Genomic DNA, 17,791 nt, shown 5'->3' with positions numbered 1-17,791 from the left:
AATGAAGTTCTAGAAATGTTAGAATACTGAAAGTACTGAAAATATCAAAATACTGAAAGTTGTACTCCAAGAATGAATAATATTGCCAATTGGAAAATTCTAGAAACCATCCTAATATTCTGTCCTTCAAACTGGTAATCAGGTTTCTACTTTATATCCCCATGTAGTTAGCCTGTTTCATGCCACCATTATCTCTTACCTAGATAATGTGATAACCTCCTAACTTGTCTCCCTGTATTGATCCTCTGTCAGTCCGCTTTCCACACTGGAGCCAAGACATTCAATACAAATAAGATTTTGTGACTTCCTAGTTGAGTCCTCTTCATCACTCATGGATAAAATCCAAACATCCCACACAATCTGGGCCCTCCTTGCCTCTCCAGGCTCATCTCTCACCATTCTTAAAGTTTCACTCCTTTCAGACTGAAGCCCTTTGCCAAAATAGAGCAGGGTTGCCTAGAACCCTGTTCCCTTTAGTTCTCCATTTCTTAGGAGGTCTTCCTCTCAGAAGTACTTCCTGAACTGCTCAAGCCTAGATTAAATGTACCTTCTAAGTGTTTGATAAGCAGTGTTTCTCAGAGTGTAGATTGGTGATCTGCAAACTGCCAGTCTGTGACAAGATAATTACAGAAAGTAGAATTGCTGAGACATTATTTTATTTTGCCAAAATAATAGCAATGGATTAGAAATTATTATTATTTTTTTGGTGAGGAAGATTGGCCCTGAGCTAACATCTGTGCCAATCTTCCTCTGTTTTGTATGTGGGATGCCACCACAGCATGGCTTGATGAGCAGTGTAGGTCTGTGGCCAGGATCCGAAAGGGCAAACCCTGGACCGCCAAAGTGGAGTGTGCAAACTCAACCACTATGCCAATGGGCCACCCCCTACTTTTTAAAATTGGTCCTTCACCACCTAGTTTGAAAAACACTGTTCTCTGGTACTCTAATATTTTTATCAAGATACCTGCTGAGTTGCAATCTATTCTAATTTTCTATTACCTTTTTATATTCCCTCCTTTGATTGTAAGCTTGGAAATTTCAGAAACAATGACAAGTTTTTAATGGGAGCCTCAGAGTGCATGGCACATGTAGGCCTTAAAAATACTTTTTTAGTGAATGAAAACTAGTTTTAGAGAAGCAGTGGTAGAAAATATCAGTTTGAAGTCTCTGGATATTCCAGCTAGCCATCTCGGCGCAAATCATTTTTCCCCAGTCAGATCAAACCATTTCTACAGGATCAAAGAAGAGATTGAGGAAGTTCTTTAAGGAGTAAAAAGAAAAGTGTTAAAAATTTGAGTTGTTCCTACAGTCTTTGAACAGGTGATGGAATTATAAACCTCCTCAGCAAAACAAAAAAAGCACAGTATTTATACACAATATCACAGACTGGTTAAGAATCCATGCTCTAATTTAGTGATTTCAATACTTTTGGTCTCAGTACCCCTTGACACTCAAAAAATATTGAAGTCCCCAAGAAACTTTCGTGGGTTATATATTTTCCATGTTTGGAAATGTCCATGTTTTATTAGAAATTAAACCTTTTTTAAGTCTAGAAAAAAAATACAGAGGCACATCCTCCATTAGCTGTAGCCATCAGAACAATGATGTAAGAACATGTCATTTAGCCTCTGGAAAATCTGTTGAGAATCTTTCTATAAGTACATCGTAGTAGTTCCACATTTGAAATTCCAAATTTGAAATTTTCAAGGAATGACATTTTGCAAATGAATGGTTGCCAATTTATATATATATATATATATATACACTTTATACATATATTTTATATATATAAAAATTTAGATGTATATATTTATAGAATTAGTCCCACATAAGGAGTATGTATATATCACTCACATAAGACTGGGCTAATTTTATTTTTATTAGTCATACTCATCTTCCTCATCTTCATCTTCCTCAGTTTCTTCATTTTCCTCAGCTGCAAGTTCAGCTGCTGCTTGTGCAGCCCTGAAAGCCTGCTCCTCTTCCACACTAGGGTCATCCATTTCTGTAATTTCTGGTCCGCTGGGATATTCTTGATAAACTGGTGGTGGAACTGGAGGTGTGTAGCTGTCTGGACTATATTTATGACCCCAGCCTATGTAGAAGTTTTCAAACTTTCTGTAGGTTAAAAAAAATGTAGATGATCATTATATAATTTTTCAGTAAGACAAGTTGATCCTCCTTTTCTGTAATGATAGAGTAGTTAAGAATATCATAGTCCCATAATTTTAAAACAGTACATTTAAAATGTGTTAGAGATGAAACATCCCTAAATGATCCTCCCACAGGGGATTACTATGATCCAAACTGCTTAAGCGGATTAAGAAAACCGTGGGGCCAGACCCTGACAAAATGTACCATATACCTAGACTGTAGCCTTTCATCATTTAATTATTTTCAGCAAAACAAAATAACTAAGTTAAAAAGTTACTACCTTCCTTAGAGTTAGAATTAAAAAGTTGCCAGCCTAGCAAATGCTTGGTCAGGTGAAGTCTTGCTTGTGGTTAAAAAGCTATGTATGACTTTTCAGGTCCAACCATGGGTGATTACAAAGGCTTTACCTGGCAGGCCTCACCGGAAAATGCCCTCCCTCCACCCCAGACTTGGTGCCCAGCCAATGCACTGCAGTCTTCAAGGGCAGTTGCAGTCAAGGACTCGGGCGTCTTTGGCCTGTCATGCTCTTCACATGTTTGTGTTCCTAACCGTAGTGCCTTCGTTCCTAGATCTCTTGATCTGAGGCCTTCCCCAGAGGTCTTCAGGCACCTCTGCCAAGCCCTCCTTATGGGGGCTGGGAGACGGAAACGAGAAACCTTAAAGAGACTTTTTCCCACTCTGACTCAGTACCCACTACTTTTCCCTAGCCCTCCCTGCCTTCCTCTCACCCCCAGGTCCATAAAACTGCAAGAACCTTACGCCTGGGACTCCCTCGTCAGTGAGATGACCCCCACGTCTTCACCAATCCACCTGACCTTCCATGGGTGTGTCATTCCACGGGGAAAATGGAATGGAGGAATCAGTGCTTTCTTTTCCTTATACCATCAAGTGAGTGATTAAAAGCCTAATGCTTTCATATTTGGCTTGTTGCATTAATGGCTACTCTGACATTTGGCAGCTCACTTCCTCTTCAGCTCAGCTGAGCTTCTGATACTGAGCTATTAGATAAGAAATGGAAGCATAAGACAAATGGAACTGTATGCTCTGGGTGAGTGATAAAAGGATATTTAGTATCCTCTTGATCCTAGTTCTGTTGAAAGTTATAGCCTAAATAGTACATATTTTTAATTATCTTTTATCAAGATGTCCAACAAAAATGATGTGACATTTAAGCTAATTTAAACACTGCTTAGAATTACCTCCATTAAATGAATAAGTCAATTACTCAAGTAATCATAGAGGAAAAACCATATTTTACCTCCATTAATTGGATAATTCAGATGAACAGGCAAAAGTCCGAATTAATCTTCTAAATTTGATGCTTTACTGTGTAATACAGATGTTGTTTGAGTAAATTTTATGCCACACACACTTGGCATGCCAAAGATGAGTTAAAACAATAGTAGTGTAACATTCCAATAATAACTTAAAATTTCCAGAACTTAGTGATCACAATAATAGCTTCGTAAGTTGTCAGATACTTACTTGCCATTGGAAAAGGCATATGCTCCAGGCCAAAGATTGGATCTAAGGACAGCAATAGCATATTGAGGAATGAGGTTGGAGGATAGCCGTGTTGTCCAAGGCGGTATATTCTGGATCTCTGTCAACCAAAGAGAAATCCAAAAGCTTACCTCCTAAAAAGGCACGGATATACTGTGTAACAGAGAAGTTATTTTTATAAATCTTAAAACACACACTTGACATAGAAAAGTTAAAACATCAACAGCTTAACATAAAATGAGGACATATTTTATGAACATTGTGGAACAATGCAATTTGAATATTTGTATACTATGACTATGTCATGTGTTTATGGTCTGAAGACTGACACGACAAGAGTGATACACACGATAACTGTCAGCATTTCCAGTAATAGCTGCAGCCAACTTACGTTTCCCCCCTGCATCACACTGCAACCTGTCAGAGAAAGTTGGTGGTGTGGCCAGCTATGTTCTTTACTCCCCACCATATACTACAAGTGTGTGTGTGTGTGTGTGTGTGTATGTATATCACATACATATATGTATGTATATAATGTGTATATAATATACTACATATAATATAGTGTACATTACATATAACATGCCTATATGTGTATAGTATATAGTTGTGTAAAATTACCTAAATCTTCAGAGATTGGTGTCAAGAGAGGAGGCCCTACTTCCTGTCCTATGTAGTCAGGCTCTTCTCCTTTTTCTTCTTCTTCTTTTTCTTCGTCTTCTTCTTCTTCTTCCTCTTCATTTTTTTGTACGGGGTTGAACCAATTACAGCGACCCTGGGTAGGAATATTGCAAGATTTTGTAGTTTAATGAGTACCTTAAAGTATCAGGATATTCATTTGGATTGACGCAATTTTCTGCACTAGGTCCTACTGCGTGGGAATTCAATCATTCATTCAACATACATTTGCCAAGTGCTATTGATCTATGTTATTTCAAGCAAAAAACTGTACTATTTATTTCAAGAATTTTCCCACTTCTTGAAGTTATAGAACATTTATATTTTACAATGAACAGAAGCTTAGTGAAAAAGGTGATAATGCATTTTACTAACTTGTGGTAAGATACAAAAGAGGTAAGATGCTATTGTTATTATTAATAACAAAAATTAAAATGTATTAAGATTAGGTATGGAGTTTGGGGTTATAATTTCTCATTTAATTAACTCTGATCTAGCATTATGTAAGAATATCTCTTAAGTAGATCAAAGTGTAATGAAGATTTTCTACCTGCAGATGAGGCAGTATAGCAGAATGATTCAGAGGATGGACTCCGGATCCATTCTGCCCACTCAGATCTGACCCTGTTGCTTATTAGCTATATCCCCTTTGTCACATTTCCTAAACTCTCTGCCTCAATTTCCTCATCTGTAAAATAAGGAGAATATTAGCCTTTCATACAGTTGTGAGGATTAAATGAGATAGTACATATAAAGTGGTATTAAGAACCTGGCAGAATAGGTGCTATATAACTGCTACATAGCACCATTTGCTTGTTTTTGTTTTTGTTGTAATCTTGTATTGTTCTTGGCGTATAAGCTCTACGTATTGTAGAAATAGAATAAGAAAATGTTCCAAAATTAATAAGCCCATCTATAGTCAACATATAAAAAATAATTTCACAACACACATAAATCTAAATGCTTACATAACTTGTCAAATACTCCATGGAAATATTTTGTTTCTGTTTGGAAATAAAAATCTGTTTGAAGATCTCAGGTCTATACTACTTGCAATTATATAGTACTCTGTGTTTTTACTTGATTTTTTAATGGTCTCTTTCTCTGTCTAGAGTCTGAAGGCCTTCATTTTGTATACATGTGTGCATTGTAGACAGAATTCAATAAATATTTGCTGATTGACTGATAGATTGAGAATTGCAAAGCCCCTACCTGAGGGAGAATATGTTGTACATGATGAACCCAATTGGATAGGGATTCCACTAGATCAGTCACTTGAATGCCTTCAAAGTCAGGGTTTTCTTCAAAGCTCTCTCTCCCGCCTTCCACCTCTTCCTCCTCCTCTCCTTCCTCTTCACCGAACTGATAGAAGCCTAGAGGGCTGACATGGGTCCCTGCTGAAATTCTGGCAATTTGTGCTCGCAGGTAATTGCTCTCATTTCCTGGGAAAGGTGGGTAGCTTATGATGGGAGTATCCAATCGCCCTGTGAAAAATTTCTTGATTTTTCTTGCAATAACAATTTGTGCAGGTGTAACCGATGGCAACTTCACCCACGGCCCTCCTGGTTCATTGCAAACAAAATAGACATATTTGTTGGCACCCGTTCTACTTTCTTCTTTTGGAATAGCCTGTGGGGCCTTGTATAAGGACTTTGGTAATTCATCTTCATCATCTTCATCAGCTTCACTGTCTCCATTGTCTCTCTCTTCGGTTACATCTTCCTCTTCCATCTCCTCTTCATCTTCTCCCTCACGGAATTCCACTTCAGCTACAATATAATTCATTTCCAGACCCAAGATCTTGCCCCAGAAACGGCATCTTTGGATTGGGTGGGCGTCAGTAAGCTGCTTGAGGGCAAGAAATATGCGATAAGTCTCATCTGTGCCCAAACCAACTCCAGCTTGTTCAAAATAAAAAGCTGACTCCATTACATTTGGGAGAGAGTTTTCTGCCTGGGAATACAAATGCTGTGGTTAACATTTTATCTATAAGAGAACTGCTTGCTTCCCTTTTCCTTTGTAAGCATCTTATTAGCTCTACTTTCTCCATCACTTCTTTGACATTTCTTTCAAGATTTAGATCAAAACTCTGATAATAACTGAATTTCAATTCTTCTCTCATTGCTTATAAATGTAGCTTCTAGTATTGTCTTGTACTCATCAATATATTATAATAGTTATCTTGTATGTGTGCATGTTAGGCACAAATAATTTAATACTCACTGTGAATAATAAAAATTCAACATCCCCTTTTTATAAATATTTAAATGGCCCCTTTACTATCCTGAAATAATAAAATATACATAACCTACAGACACATATATAGTTAGAAAAATGTTTATATATATTACTATATTTTTTCTAAATAATAAATATTTCTTATGTACATATGGTAGTTTGTAGGGTGAATAAAAATCAATATGGTACCCTATATATAGGGTGATATATAGGACAAATAAAAGGAATATATAATAAAATAGTGCTCAGGCATGACTGTATGTGAAGACATAATTTAGTCAGATATTTGCCTTGACTTATAATAACTTTGGATTTAAAATAAGGAAGAAAATCAGAAATAATTCCATAAAACATACAGAAAAATGAAAAAGCAGAGTCTTAAATGGACTCTAGAAAAACATTTGTGAGAAAGTAGAAAATAACCTTATCTGAGGTAGGGATCACTTGCAAATTTTAGACCTTCAAGATGGAGAAATTGAGAGCACTTTGCTATTCTTACAAATGATCTGCTCTTATTTATATTGTAATTTTAGTGTCAAATAAGGATAGTGACTTTTTTCAATCCTCATCTCTTTGATGTAGGACTGTAAGACTCTTTCCATGGCATCTATTATGCCACTCCCTCTTGATCCTACTCTGTAACAATTTCTTCTTGGTTTCTAATTGGTTCCTTTTTCTTAACTGAGCCCTAAATATTGGTGTCCTGAAAATTTCCGTCATCTCATCACTCAGTACTTCAGAAGCTTTCTTCCAGACCACCTCAAGTGATAAAGTGGTTGTTTCAAATTCACCTCTCACTCTGATTTTTCTCCCATGTTCCACATCCATATTTCTAGCCACCTATGAGAAATTTCAGTCTGAATAGTCTACATATATGTCAAGTTAAGACTGAATTCATATTTCTCTCATAGTCTTCTCTTTTTTTCTACATACCCTATCTTCACCAATGACATCACCATCCACTCAGTTTCTCGGACTGGAAAATTCAGTTATCCTTGCTTCTTCTGACTCTCTTGACTTTCATATTTAATTAGAGTCCTATTGATTCTACCACCTAAAAAGCTGTTGGCATTATCCCTTCCTCTTTAACTCATTTCCACCATACTGGTCTCCACTCTGACTACTTGTCCTGTCACAGGAATCTTCTAATGCTCTCCTCCTTGCCTCTGATCTAACCTTTCTTCTTTCATTCTCCTCAATGCCACTACCAGAGTTATCTTTCTAAACCAAAAGTCAGACCGTGCTATTCTCTATTAAAAGCTTCTACTGACTTTCCATGGTATACAAGGAGGAAATTTCTTGTCAGTGCACAAAGAGCAGGCTGCCTTTAAGCACCTTATTTGCTTCATTTCCATTACTCCATCCCTCAAACCCATACTTTCCCAAACATTAAATAATGTTTTTCGACTTTTTATTGTTCTTTTTGCCCAGAATTTTATTCCTTATAATCTTTACCTGGTGAACTTCTACTTATTTTTCATGACGCAAATGAAACACCTCCACTACAAAGCCTTACCCAATTCCCAATAGCAGAGGTAGTTGCTCCATTCTGTCTCATAGGTTGTCAAAACAATATAATAAGAATTGCTACTATTCATTAAGTTCCTAGTATGTATCAGACCCTTGATATATAGTACTTCCACGCCTTAAGTTGTTGCCATGTGATTATCTCTGAGGCTTGGAAAGGTTTACTCACTTAAAGTCACACAGCGAGTAAGTGATTGAGCTAGGATTCTGGTTTTTCACCAAGGGAGGCTATCTATTATTGTGCTAATCAAATAACTTTACAGTCTGTTTTGCCTCTTTGACTAGACTGTGAGCAACGTAAAGTCAGAAAATTCTGCTTCATGTGTATATCTCAGTACCTGGCATGCAGTAAGTAGTCACAATGTTTGTGAATTAATGAGTGAATGAATAAATGAATGCTAAGACTAAGAACAGGAATTCTGGTGTGGCCAAAGACAGGAATACAAACATGAACATTCCATATATACATATGAGTCTGAGACAGAGTCAGTTACATAGGTCATATTTCAATGCTTCCAACACCTGCCTGTCTTCCTGTTCCTGCATCTTTCTACTCTCTGAAGTGTAGCTTTTAATCTTCATCTGATAATTCAGCTCTTCCTGGCTCTAAAATCAATCCTAGGAAGAATTTATGGAATTTGGTTAAGGGGCCCAGATTCCAGGATCAAAACACCTCATTTATTTATTTGTGTTCTCACCCCACACCCTAGTTTTAGGATGCAGATCCCTACCTTGTAATAGTATGCCTATAGATAGTCCAATGCCCCATTCTTATACTGGAGTCTGGCTTTTCTATGAAAACTCCTCCATGAGAGTGTCTGCTTGACCCCCACATGCTGATTGTCCCAGATTCGTCATCACTGTATGTGGCTATATAACCAAATGTTTGGAGAAAGATATTTTCAGAAAAGGGCAGTTGATGTCGACCCCTTGACATTTATCACCTGTTCCTTCTGAGTACTCTGGATCCCACTGCGCCAGGTTGGGTCTCCCCACAAAGGTGCCCAAGCCCTACAAGATGTACCGACTGTCTAGATTCCTACGCCTTCTATCTTTTCCCTGACTGAACTCTCCTCCTTTTTCTGAAAATACCTTATTCCAAATATCCAATATGCAAGTACATGGACAGATTTTAAATAGTCTAGTGTTAGCAGAACATGGCAGCTCAGTAGATGTATGGTATAAATTTCTCAGTAGTATAAATTACAAGCAACAGGCACTTAGGAAACAATACTGGATACTATTTTGAAATATTTGGGGCTAAAATTTCTGTGATACAACTAATTTTATTCTTCTAATGATATCTTTTGATCTCTGTCACCAAATTTCTCTGTAAATATTTTAAACAATTTGTCTATAAGTTTAAACAATTTAATCTATAGAGATTAAAAGAAATATTTTATCCCTCTCTTCTTGTATTATTTCCTATTGACATATTATGCATAATTTTGATAGAGGAAGTTGCCTTGGAAGAGAATGCAAATGACATTAGAGGTCTTCTAATTTTTCTAGTAAATTAAAGGGAAAAATATGCAACTTGTTTTAAAGCCTAATTTTTAATTACCTGACATTAATTCATTCATTCAACAAATATTTAATAAGAAATGGCCATGGGCCAGATCTGTACCTGGCACTTTGGAGAATATAAAAGATGAGGAAGTCATTCTCTCTGATATCAAGAAGCTCAACCTCACACACATATAACAAACAGCTAAGTCTGTGAAATATTAAAGCACAATGTGAAAAAATAAGAAATTCTAAACAAGGAAATGTGTGGTATGAAATGAGGTTGTAAATACTATTTAGGAAGCTATAAAGGACAGTTGGTATGAATTTAAAGCCACACCTCATTCACCCCAAATAAAAACCTAAGACTGAACTATTCAAATTTATAGAAGGGACTTACTATTTCATCTTCTAGTTCTTGGTCGGCTCCTTCCAAATTTCCTTGGAGAAAAAGAGCCTTTTGCTTCTCTGCTGTTTCGTATATCGGAAGCATCTCATATTCATTTTGGAGTGTATCTAATTTTTTACTAAAATGTGCCATCTTCACGTCTTGGCTAATATTTTCAATGATGTCCACAGCATTTTCAGGACGCTCATCTAAGATCTTGGTCAGCATATTAGAAAGATGATCATATCTACCCAAAAAGAGAAAATTCCAGATAATAGCCATGTCAAAAGCATTTAAAGAAACATTTCATGCAAACTCAGTTAGTTGGCTTTTATGAAACTTTAACAACTCAAAGCCTTCAGAAATTTTAAGTGGATAAACATGGGTACTTCCACTACTACCAGAAAGAATCTATCCTAGAGTTTTCCTTAGGAAATGCCTCCAATATAAATATTTAACTTACTAAAGAAAAACATATTACAGCAAGATACATATTCCACATCAGGTACACTTTCCCATTTTATTTGAGATTGAAATCTCTTGGTTACATATTTAAAGGTGATTAACCTTTTTATTCTTTTGCCCTAACTTCTATTCCATCCCCTTGCCCTCCCATCACCAAATCCAATTTTATTGCTAAATCCTGTTGACTCTTTTAAGATATGTTCTTTTCCTTTTCATTTCCTAGGCCAGTTATCTACTTCAGAGTTTTTTAGACCCATAAGAAATACATTTCATGTTGCAACCCCACCCGCACACAACTGAAAGAAAAGTGTCATCAAATATTACTCACCTTGATTAAAATGTGATGCCCTCTAATATTTTTGTTCTATTCTATTTAAAACACTGCCCCTTGCTTTTTATTTCGTAACTGAATTAGTGAAACTGCTTCTGACTTCTCGTTAATTCATTACATTTTATACATAATTGCTAGGGTGTGCTTTTTCAAATACTAGATTTACAGCATGAACTTACTATTTTAGAGCCAAAAGTGTCTATCAAAGTGCTCTTAGGTTAAATAGAAGCTCCTCTGTCCAGTGTGGAAACTTGCAACAATTTCCTCTCTGGTGGGTAAACATTGTTTCTCTCCAATTTCATCTCTAATAGTCAGTTCAGTCTGAACTTCTGCCCCAGTGAGATAAATCTATTAAAAATCACTGTCATATAGTTGCTAAGTCCTACCTGAGAGCCTTTGCTTGCTGTGTCCCATGTACATCATTTCTCTCAAGAAATAATTTAAAATGCGCTTGGTCCTCAAAGCCTTTCACTCAAGTCATTCCTGCATTCTTCCTCAGTTTAGAAAGGGCTTTTCTGAGATCAATGAGACACTGCTATGTAATTGTGTGCGTTATATATTTCCCATTCAGCAGCTGCGTTACGTTCTTATATGGCCCAAATTAGGTTTTTGTTTTTGTTTGTTTGTTGTTATTATAATATATCTCTTCCCATTATTATAGTGAAACAAAAAAGATGCTCAATAATTGCCTACTTTTTGTTAATTAACCCTAGCCATTATTTTTTGTTTTTTTCTTTAATATCTGGATTTATCTAATGGATCTTAAGAATGTCAGAGAAAAATATCTAGATTACATGGGCAACCAATGTGAAAGGCAGTTTAAAAATATTATAGACAAAGAATATTTCCTTATTTCCCAAAATACTGCTATTCCTGTAAATGAGAAGAAATGTTAGGACTAGGAGTTTGTTTAAAACTTCATCAAGCTTCCTTAATATTCGTTTAGTATTGAAACTCGTGGAGAAGTCTTCAGACTAAAAATATTCTTTCTTATTAGGCACCAGCTGGGGTTGTAACTGGAGTCTTTGATTTGCTCCAATAGGGGCAGTGTATGCCATGAAATCAAGAACTCTAAGTCCAAATTTTTATTTTATTTTTCAGGTTTTAATATAATGTCTATACATGCTTTCTTCATGTTTGTTCAAGCAAGATATTGCATCAGTGTTTTTCAGACATCCACACCTGAAAATGCCTTTGTGTCCAATTATGAAATATGTTTATTAGATTTTAATTCACAATGATAGCTTTTTCAATTTGGAGTATTAATAACTTGTTTTAATAGCATGGCAGAAAAGGAGGAAGTGTTTCTTTTCTCTAGGCTATTTATTCAACAGTGTAAAAACCAATATCAGATCTTGTATTTTAATCAAAGATTGTTTTAATTGCAACAACAAAAAAGTAGCTTTCATGGCTGTCCAATAAGATCTGCACATAAGAGATGGAGCTAAAGTTATTCTTTACAAAGCAGTTTTTAACTGCAGGCTCTAAAGTACTTAGAAGATAATAATGAATATGACAGTAGATATTCATTATTACCTCAGAGACTCAGCATTTGGAAATAAAATTTAGATATTTAAGTAATATCAGTTATAAAATAATTCAGTAAAGAACATTTTCCCATTTTTATGTTTTTGTATTCAGTTTTAAATTGTTAGTGAACTTTCACATATTTCTAATGAGCTCTTTTGGAATTTTAACAAAGTTTGTGAGTTCATGCTTGTCATTTAACACAGGGCATTATGACAAGAAGTTTATATCAGAATTCAAGTAGAAGCCACTACTGAGTAGCATATCAAGTCCTCGAAGCTTAAGTAAGTTGTAGTTTAAAACAGTAACTTAGAAATAATATTTTAAATTGTCAATCTCAGGTTTTGTGAAAGATTTCTCATATTAAATGTTGTTTTCAGTCTTCAAGCCTTAAAATTATAGGGACCAATTCTCCTGGTTTGCCCAGGACTGAGGGGTGTCTCAGCATACAGAACGTTCAGTGTCCAAATCCAGACAGGGAAATTACTGTAATAGTTTGTCTTGCCAGCACTGGCCTGGGTGGGACCTCAAAGCCAAGCCATACAAGGTCTAGAATGCTGGATGAGAGCCGTGTGCTCCCGTCACTGGTAGGCAATTGCTTTTTACAAGCATCTTAAAGAAATACTTAGACTTCACTATCTTTATGGTCTCTTTCAAAACCAAGATTCCATAATTCCTAGCTCTTATTTCTGTGTGCTAAGGGTCTTTAAAGAAGCTAGCAGAATCCCCACCAGTGATCTAGTTTGAGTCCTGTGATGAAAAGTTATTAAATCACAGACTTTTCATATATATTTCCATTCACCCAAAGAAACACACTCTCACACAGATACTCACACCCTCTTTTCTTTGCCAAACTTTTCTCCCTCTCTCTTTTTTTTTCCTTCAAAACTTACAGATTCAAGCCCGACTTGCTACTGGTCTTTAGTAGGTAAGCCTTAGCATTCTGAATGGCAATCTCAAGCATGTTGGGGGTCACTTCAGAGGTCCCAGGTTCAGGGTGATCCAGATCATAGTTGCTGTTTGAGTCTTCCTCCTGAAAAATGTCAAGTCTCAGCTCTTTTAGTTTAGAGTTGTTATGGCTCGCATCTTTTGGTTCATGAAGGTGATGTTTGGTTTGCTGAGACTGTTGGAAGGTGTTTCCCTCTGATTGACACTTTTGATGAGGAGCTGATTCTCCTTTATCAGATGATTGTTCCAAATGGTTGGAATGAGCTGTCCGAGCTTCAGGAATCACACTAGTGGTCTTGTCTGACTTCCATGGGGACCAAAGGTCCTGTCTGGCCAGAGCCAGGGTAGAAGGAGTGGAAGTGGGTTCCTGAGGAAAGGAAGGTGGAGATGATGCACCTAGTCCTGTGAGGTCATTCAGAGGCGTGCTGGTTCGAGACTGGGAGCTCTGAGGAGGGCTGCTCCCGGGCTGGAGTCCAGTTTCTGGCCCCTGCTCTGACTCCAGGGGCTCAGGTAGCCCAGGCACAGGATCTTGGGAAGAAGCTGCTGTTATTTCTTCCCATGGCTGCTCTGCTTCCTCAGGTTCTTGATTGTCTTCCTGCTTCAAGGAGGTCAAGTCTTCCATGGAAGTAATCAAGAAAAAAACAAAGTTCTGGATGAAGGGGGAGTGCCGAAATGGAAGGAGGCAACGCAGTGCAGTCGCTTTGCTGAGAGCTGCTAAGGGATTTCTGCGTCTTAGTTGCTCTGCAAGTTGCAGCGTCCTATCTCCATAGCAACCCCAGGCAAGTTTCCTCTGAGAGAAACTAGGCACAAGGGTCACCAGGATTCTAGGGAGGAGACAAGAAAGATGAAAATCCTAGATTTGTGATTTGGTGGAGGCTCTGCTCCTCTTCCTGGCTCAGCCAATCTGACCTGCAGTTGATCAGTCCTTGTTGGAAACCTGAGAACTTGTCAGTGCGCGAGCACAAAGGAGGAGGAGCTGCGACTCTGCACCGGAGGATCTGATAGTTTGATTCAGATTACACTGTGAGGGGCGAATTGCGCATGAGTGGAGAGACAAAGCATTTACAGAATGTGTGTGTGACTGAGTGAAAGGGACAGGGAGAGGGAGGGAGGGAGAGAGGGAGGGAAAGACCTGAGGAATCTTGAGGTGCAGATGACAATGAGACTCCAGTGTGCAGACCAGGAGAGTCCAAGACTCACATTTAGAGAGCAAAGATGTCTTATCTGCATCAACCAAACTCGGGAGACTTTTGGAGAATAAACAAGGAAGTCCTGATTTTCGCTTTTTCCTCTCATATAGAATCTGCTGGATGAGTAGGCAGAATATTACCTTCAAGGAGAAGGCAGTGCAAAAGGTTACCCAATATTGACAGTTCGTGTGTTACCTGTTTTCTAATAATTGAAATTCAAATTAATGCTAAAACTACATTGGCATAATATAACCTTTTTTTGATAATGTAAATGTGAATTCATAATTTTCCAGTATTTAAGGTCATGGCTATGACTATTAACTCATAGTATTCAGTCTCCACAATGAAGAAGATACAGAGGATGGGACCATATCTGACCTTGACTATAAACTATAAATTAGTGGAGATCTTTAATGTTAATTTGTTCTGTATCTTTCTTTTTTTAAATAAACCAACTAATACGTGGTATTTGGCACTTTACATTGATACAACTTCCAATTAGCAAGACGTTGGTCATATATTCTAACTTCATGGAAGAACATAGCACATACCTCCCCTCACCCCCAATTTGGTAGGAGAATCACAGAGCCCTTAAATAATTTGACAAAAGCTGTGAATGAACCTTTACCCTTCCCAAAATGCACGTGTGTACACACAAAATGTTGCATACAATTTCTGCTGGTTCAGGGGCTCCTTGAAGTCAGATTCCCCAGATTAGAACTCTTGGAATAGATTCAAAAACTAAATGAAAGTTGAACTAGAATTATCAATTGGGTTTTGTTGTAGTTGGTGCAAGGGTTGAAGGGGTTAGCATATTTTCCCCTATATAGTTCTTTTCCTCCCTCCCTTGCAGCTGGCATGATATGATGGAGGGTTTTTCTTGGACAGACAAGCCAAAGAAGGGTGGTAGGGCCAGGAGAAAAGAAGAATGAAGGAACAGCCTTAGTGCTTGCTTATCTCTCCTCTTTAGGAGAGAAGCGCAACTGAAAGGAACAACGTAAGAAAATGTCCATTATTATTCCTGCTTCATTTCCAGCCCAAAGCTCTATCTAGAATTTGACTTAGTAATCTTAAAGTTGCTTCTCATTGTTTGTAGAATAACAACCGGAGCTCTTAGCCTACTTACCTTCCCAACTTCACCTTCAGCCATTCTCCCCTGTCTTTCTGCAATCTAGTCATCCTGATTTTTCTGTCATTTACTGGAATATTCCATGTGTCTTCCTACCTTAGACCAATTGCACATTTCCTCTGCCTTAAATGTTTCTTCCAATTCTTTCACTTAGTTCTTTTCCTTAGGAAAACCTTCCCTGGTCCCACAGACAATCTCAGTTTCCCTTATTATGTACTGTCATAATACTCTGCACTTTTCATTCTTAGTGTTGATCACAATTTGTCATTACAGCGGACTCTGAGTTTTACCTCCAGAAGCCCCACTAGACTCTCACTATGAAGATCAGAGAAAAAACGTCTCCTGCTTCTGGCAGGTGGAGGAGTAAAAGTAACCATTTAAAACAACTCCCAGAGCTCTCTGTTCTCCGTAACAGGGCCTGCCCTTAAGGGAAACTATTTTACCAGAGCCTAACCAAGTTTTACTAAAGTTGGTTTATGGTATTACTGAAGCCTAACTGACCTGAGGAGAGATACCAAAATGTCGCCCCCTTTAACCTTCCTGTATCACCTAAGGCTGGGGAAGGCAAAGGAAGCTGAGAAGCCCTTGTGAAGGTTACACCCCAGGAACACAGACAAAAGACTGAGATCTAATGACAGGACTATGGAATGTTCTCCCCACCACCACACCTTACCACAACATCAACAGGACTCCTGTATAGTAACAGGGGATTATGGGGACTGGCTGTGTGGCCTAGTGGTTGAGTTCCGCGTGCTCTGCTTCATTGGTCTGGGTTCGGTTCCCGGGTGTGGACCTACACCACGCATCAGTGGCCATACTATGACAGTGACCCACACACAAAATAGAGGAAGATTGACAGCAGATGTTAGCTCAGAGTGAATCTTCTGTAAGCTGAGAAAGGCACAAAGATGTGGAGACTACACAATATGCTACTGTACAAGCAATGGATCATTGAAGAAATTAAAGAAGAAATCAAAAAATACCTGGAAACAAATGAAAATGATAACATGCCATACCAACTCATATGGGATACAGCAAAAGCTGTATTAAGAGGAAAATTCGTCGCAATACAGGCACATCTTAACAAACAAGAAAAACCCCAAATAAGCAGTCTCAAAGTACGTCTACATGAACTAGAGAAAGAAGAACAAACAAAGCCCAAAGTCAGCAGAAGGAGAGAAATAATAAAAATCAGAGCAGAAATAAATACTACTGAAACGAAAAAGGTGGTAGAAAGGATCAATGAAACAAAGAGCTGGTTCTTTGAGAAGATAAATAAAATTGACAAACCCCTAGCCAGACTTACAAAGAAAAAAAGGGAGAAAGCTCAAATAAACAAATTCAGAAATGAAAGAGGAGAAATAACAACAGATTCTGCAGGAATACAACGGATTATAAGAGAATACTACGAAAAGCTATATGCCAACAAAATGGATAACCTAGAGGAAATGGATAAAATCTTGGACTCCTACAATCTCCCAAAGCTCACCCAAGAAGAAGCAGACAATTTGAACAGACCAATCACAAGGAAAGAGATTGAAACAGCAATCAAAAACATCCCAAAGAATAAAACCCCAGGACTAGATGGCTTTCCTGGGGAATTCTACCAAACTTTCAGAGAGGATTTAATACCTATCCTTTTCAAGCTATTCCGAAAAATTAGGGAGGATGGAACACTTCCTAACACATTCTATGAGGCCAACATCACGCTGATACCAAAGCCTGACAAGGACACCATGAAAAAAGAGAACTACAGGCTAATATCACTGATGAATGTAGATGCAAAAATTCTAAACCAAATTTTGGCAAACATAATTCAGAAATTCATCAAAAGGATCATACATCATGATCGGTTGGGATTCATACCAGGGACACAGGGATGGTTCAACATCCGCAAATCAATCAACGTGATACACCACATCAACAAATTGAGGAATAAAAACCACATGATCATCTCAATAGATGCAGAGAAAGCATTTGACAAGATCCAACAGCCATTTATGATAAAAACTCTGAACAAAATGGGCATAGAAGGAGACTACCTCAACATAACAAAGGCCGTATATGACAAACCCACAGACAACATCATACTCAATGGGCAAAAACTGAGCGCCATGCCCCTGAAAATAGGAATGAGACAAGGATGCCCTCTATCACCACTCTTATTTAACACAGTACTGGAGGTCCCAGCCAGAGCAATCAGGCAA

The 17,791-nt window shown here is 37.7% G+C and overlaps 1 protein-coding gene across 2 annotated transcripts; it reads right to left on the bottom strand.

Annotated features, from left to right (window-relative positions):
• Positions 1–1,478: 1,478 nt before the first annotated feature.
• RSPH4A (radial spoke head component 4A) lies at positions 1,479–14,273 on the bottom strand. 2 transcript variants are annotated; one of them, XM_008518036.2, is made up of 6 exons: positions 13,211–14,273; positions 10,007–10,241; positions 5,548–6,288; positions 4,279–4,432; positions 3,640–3,757; positions 1,479–2,118 (listed from the first exon to the last, which is right to left on the bottom strand). In XM_008518036.2, exons 1-6 carry the CDS (start codon positions 13,885–13,887, stop codon positions 1,881–1,883), a joined length of 2,163 nt encoding a protein of 720 aa, XP_008516258.2. In that variant the 5' UTR covers positions 13,888–14,273; the 3' UTR covers positions 1,479–1,880. The 2 variants fall into 2 exon arrangements, with proteins under 2 accessions (XP_008516258.2, XP_070412990.1); XM_070556889.1 differs by having other exon boundaries at positions 5,548–6,180; positions 13,211–14,203.
• Positions 14,274–17,791: the final 3,518 nt, after the last annotated feature.

This window comes from Equus przewalskii, chromosome 9 (assembly GCF_037783145.1).
Source record: "Equus przewalskii isolate Varuska chromosome 9, EquPr2, whole genome shotgun sequence".
NCBI classification, from domain to species: domain Eukaryota; kingdom Metazoa; phylum Chordata; class Mammalia; order Perissodactyla; family Equidae; genus Equus; species Equus przewalskii.
Note: the sequence above shows the minus strand (reverse complement) of the source record. Positions and strands in the feature narration are given on the sequence as shown.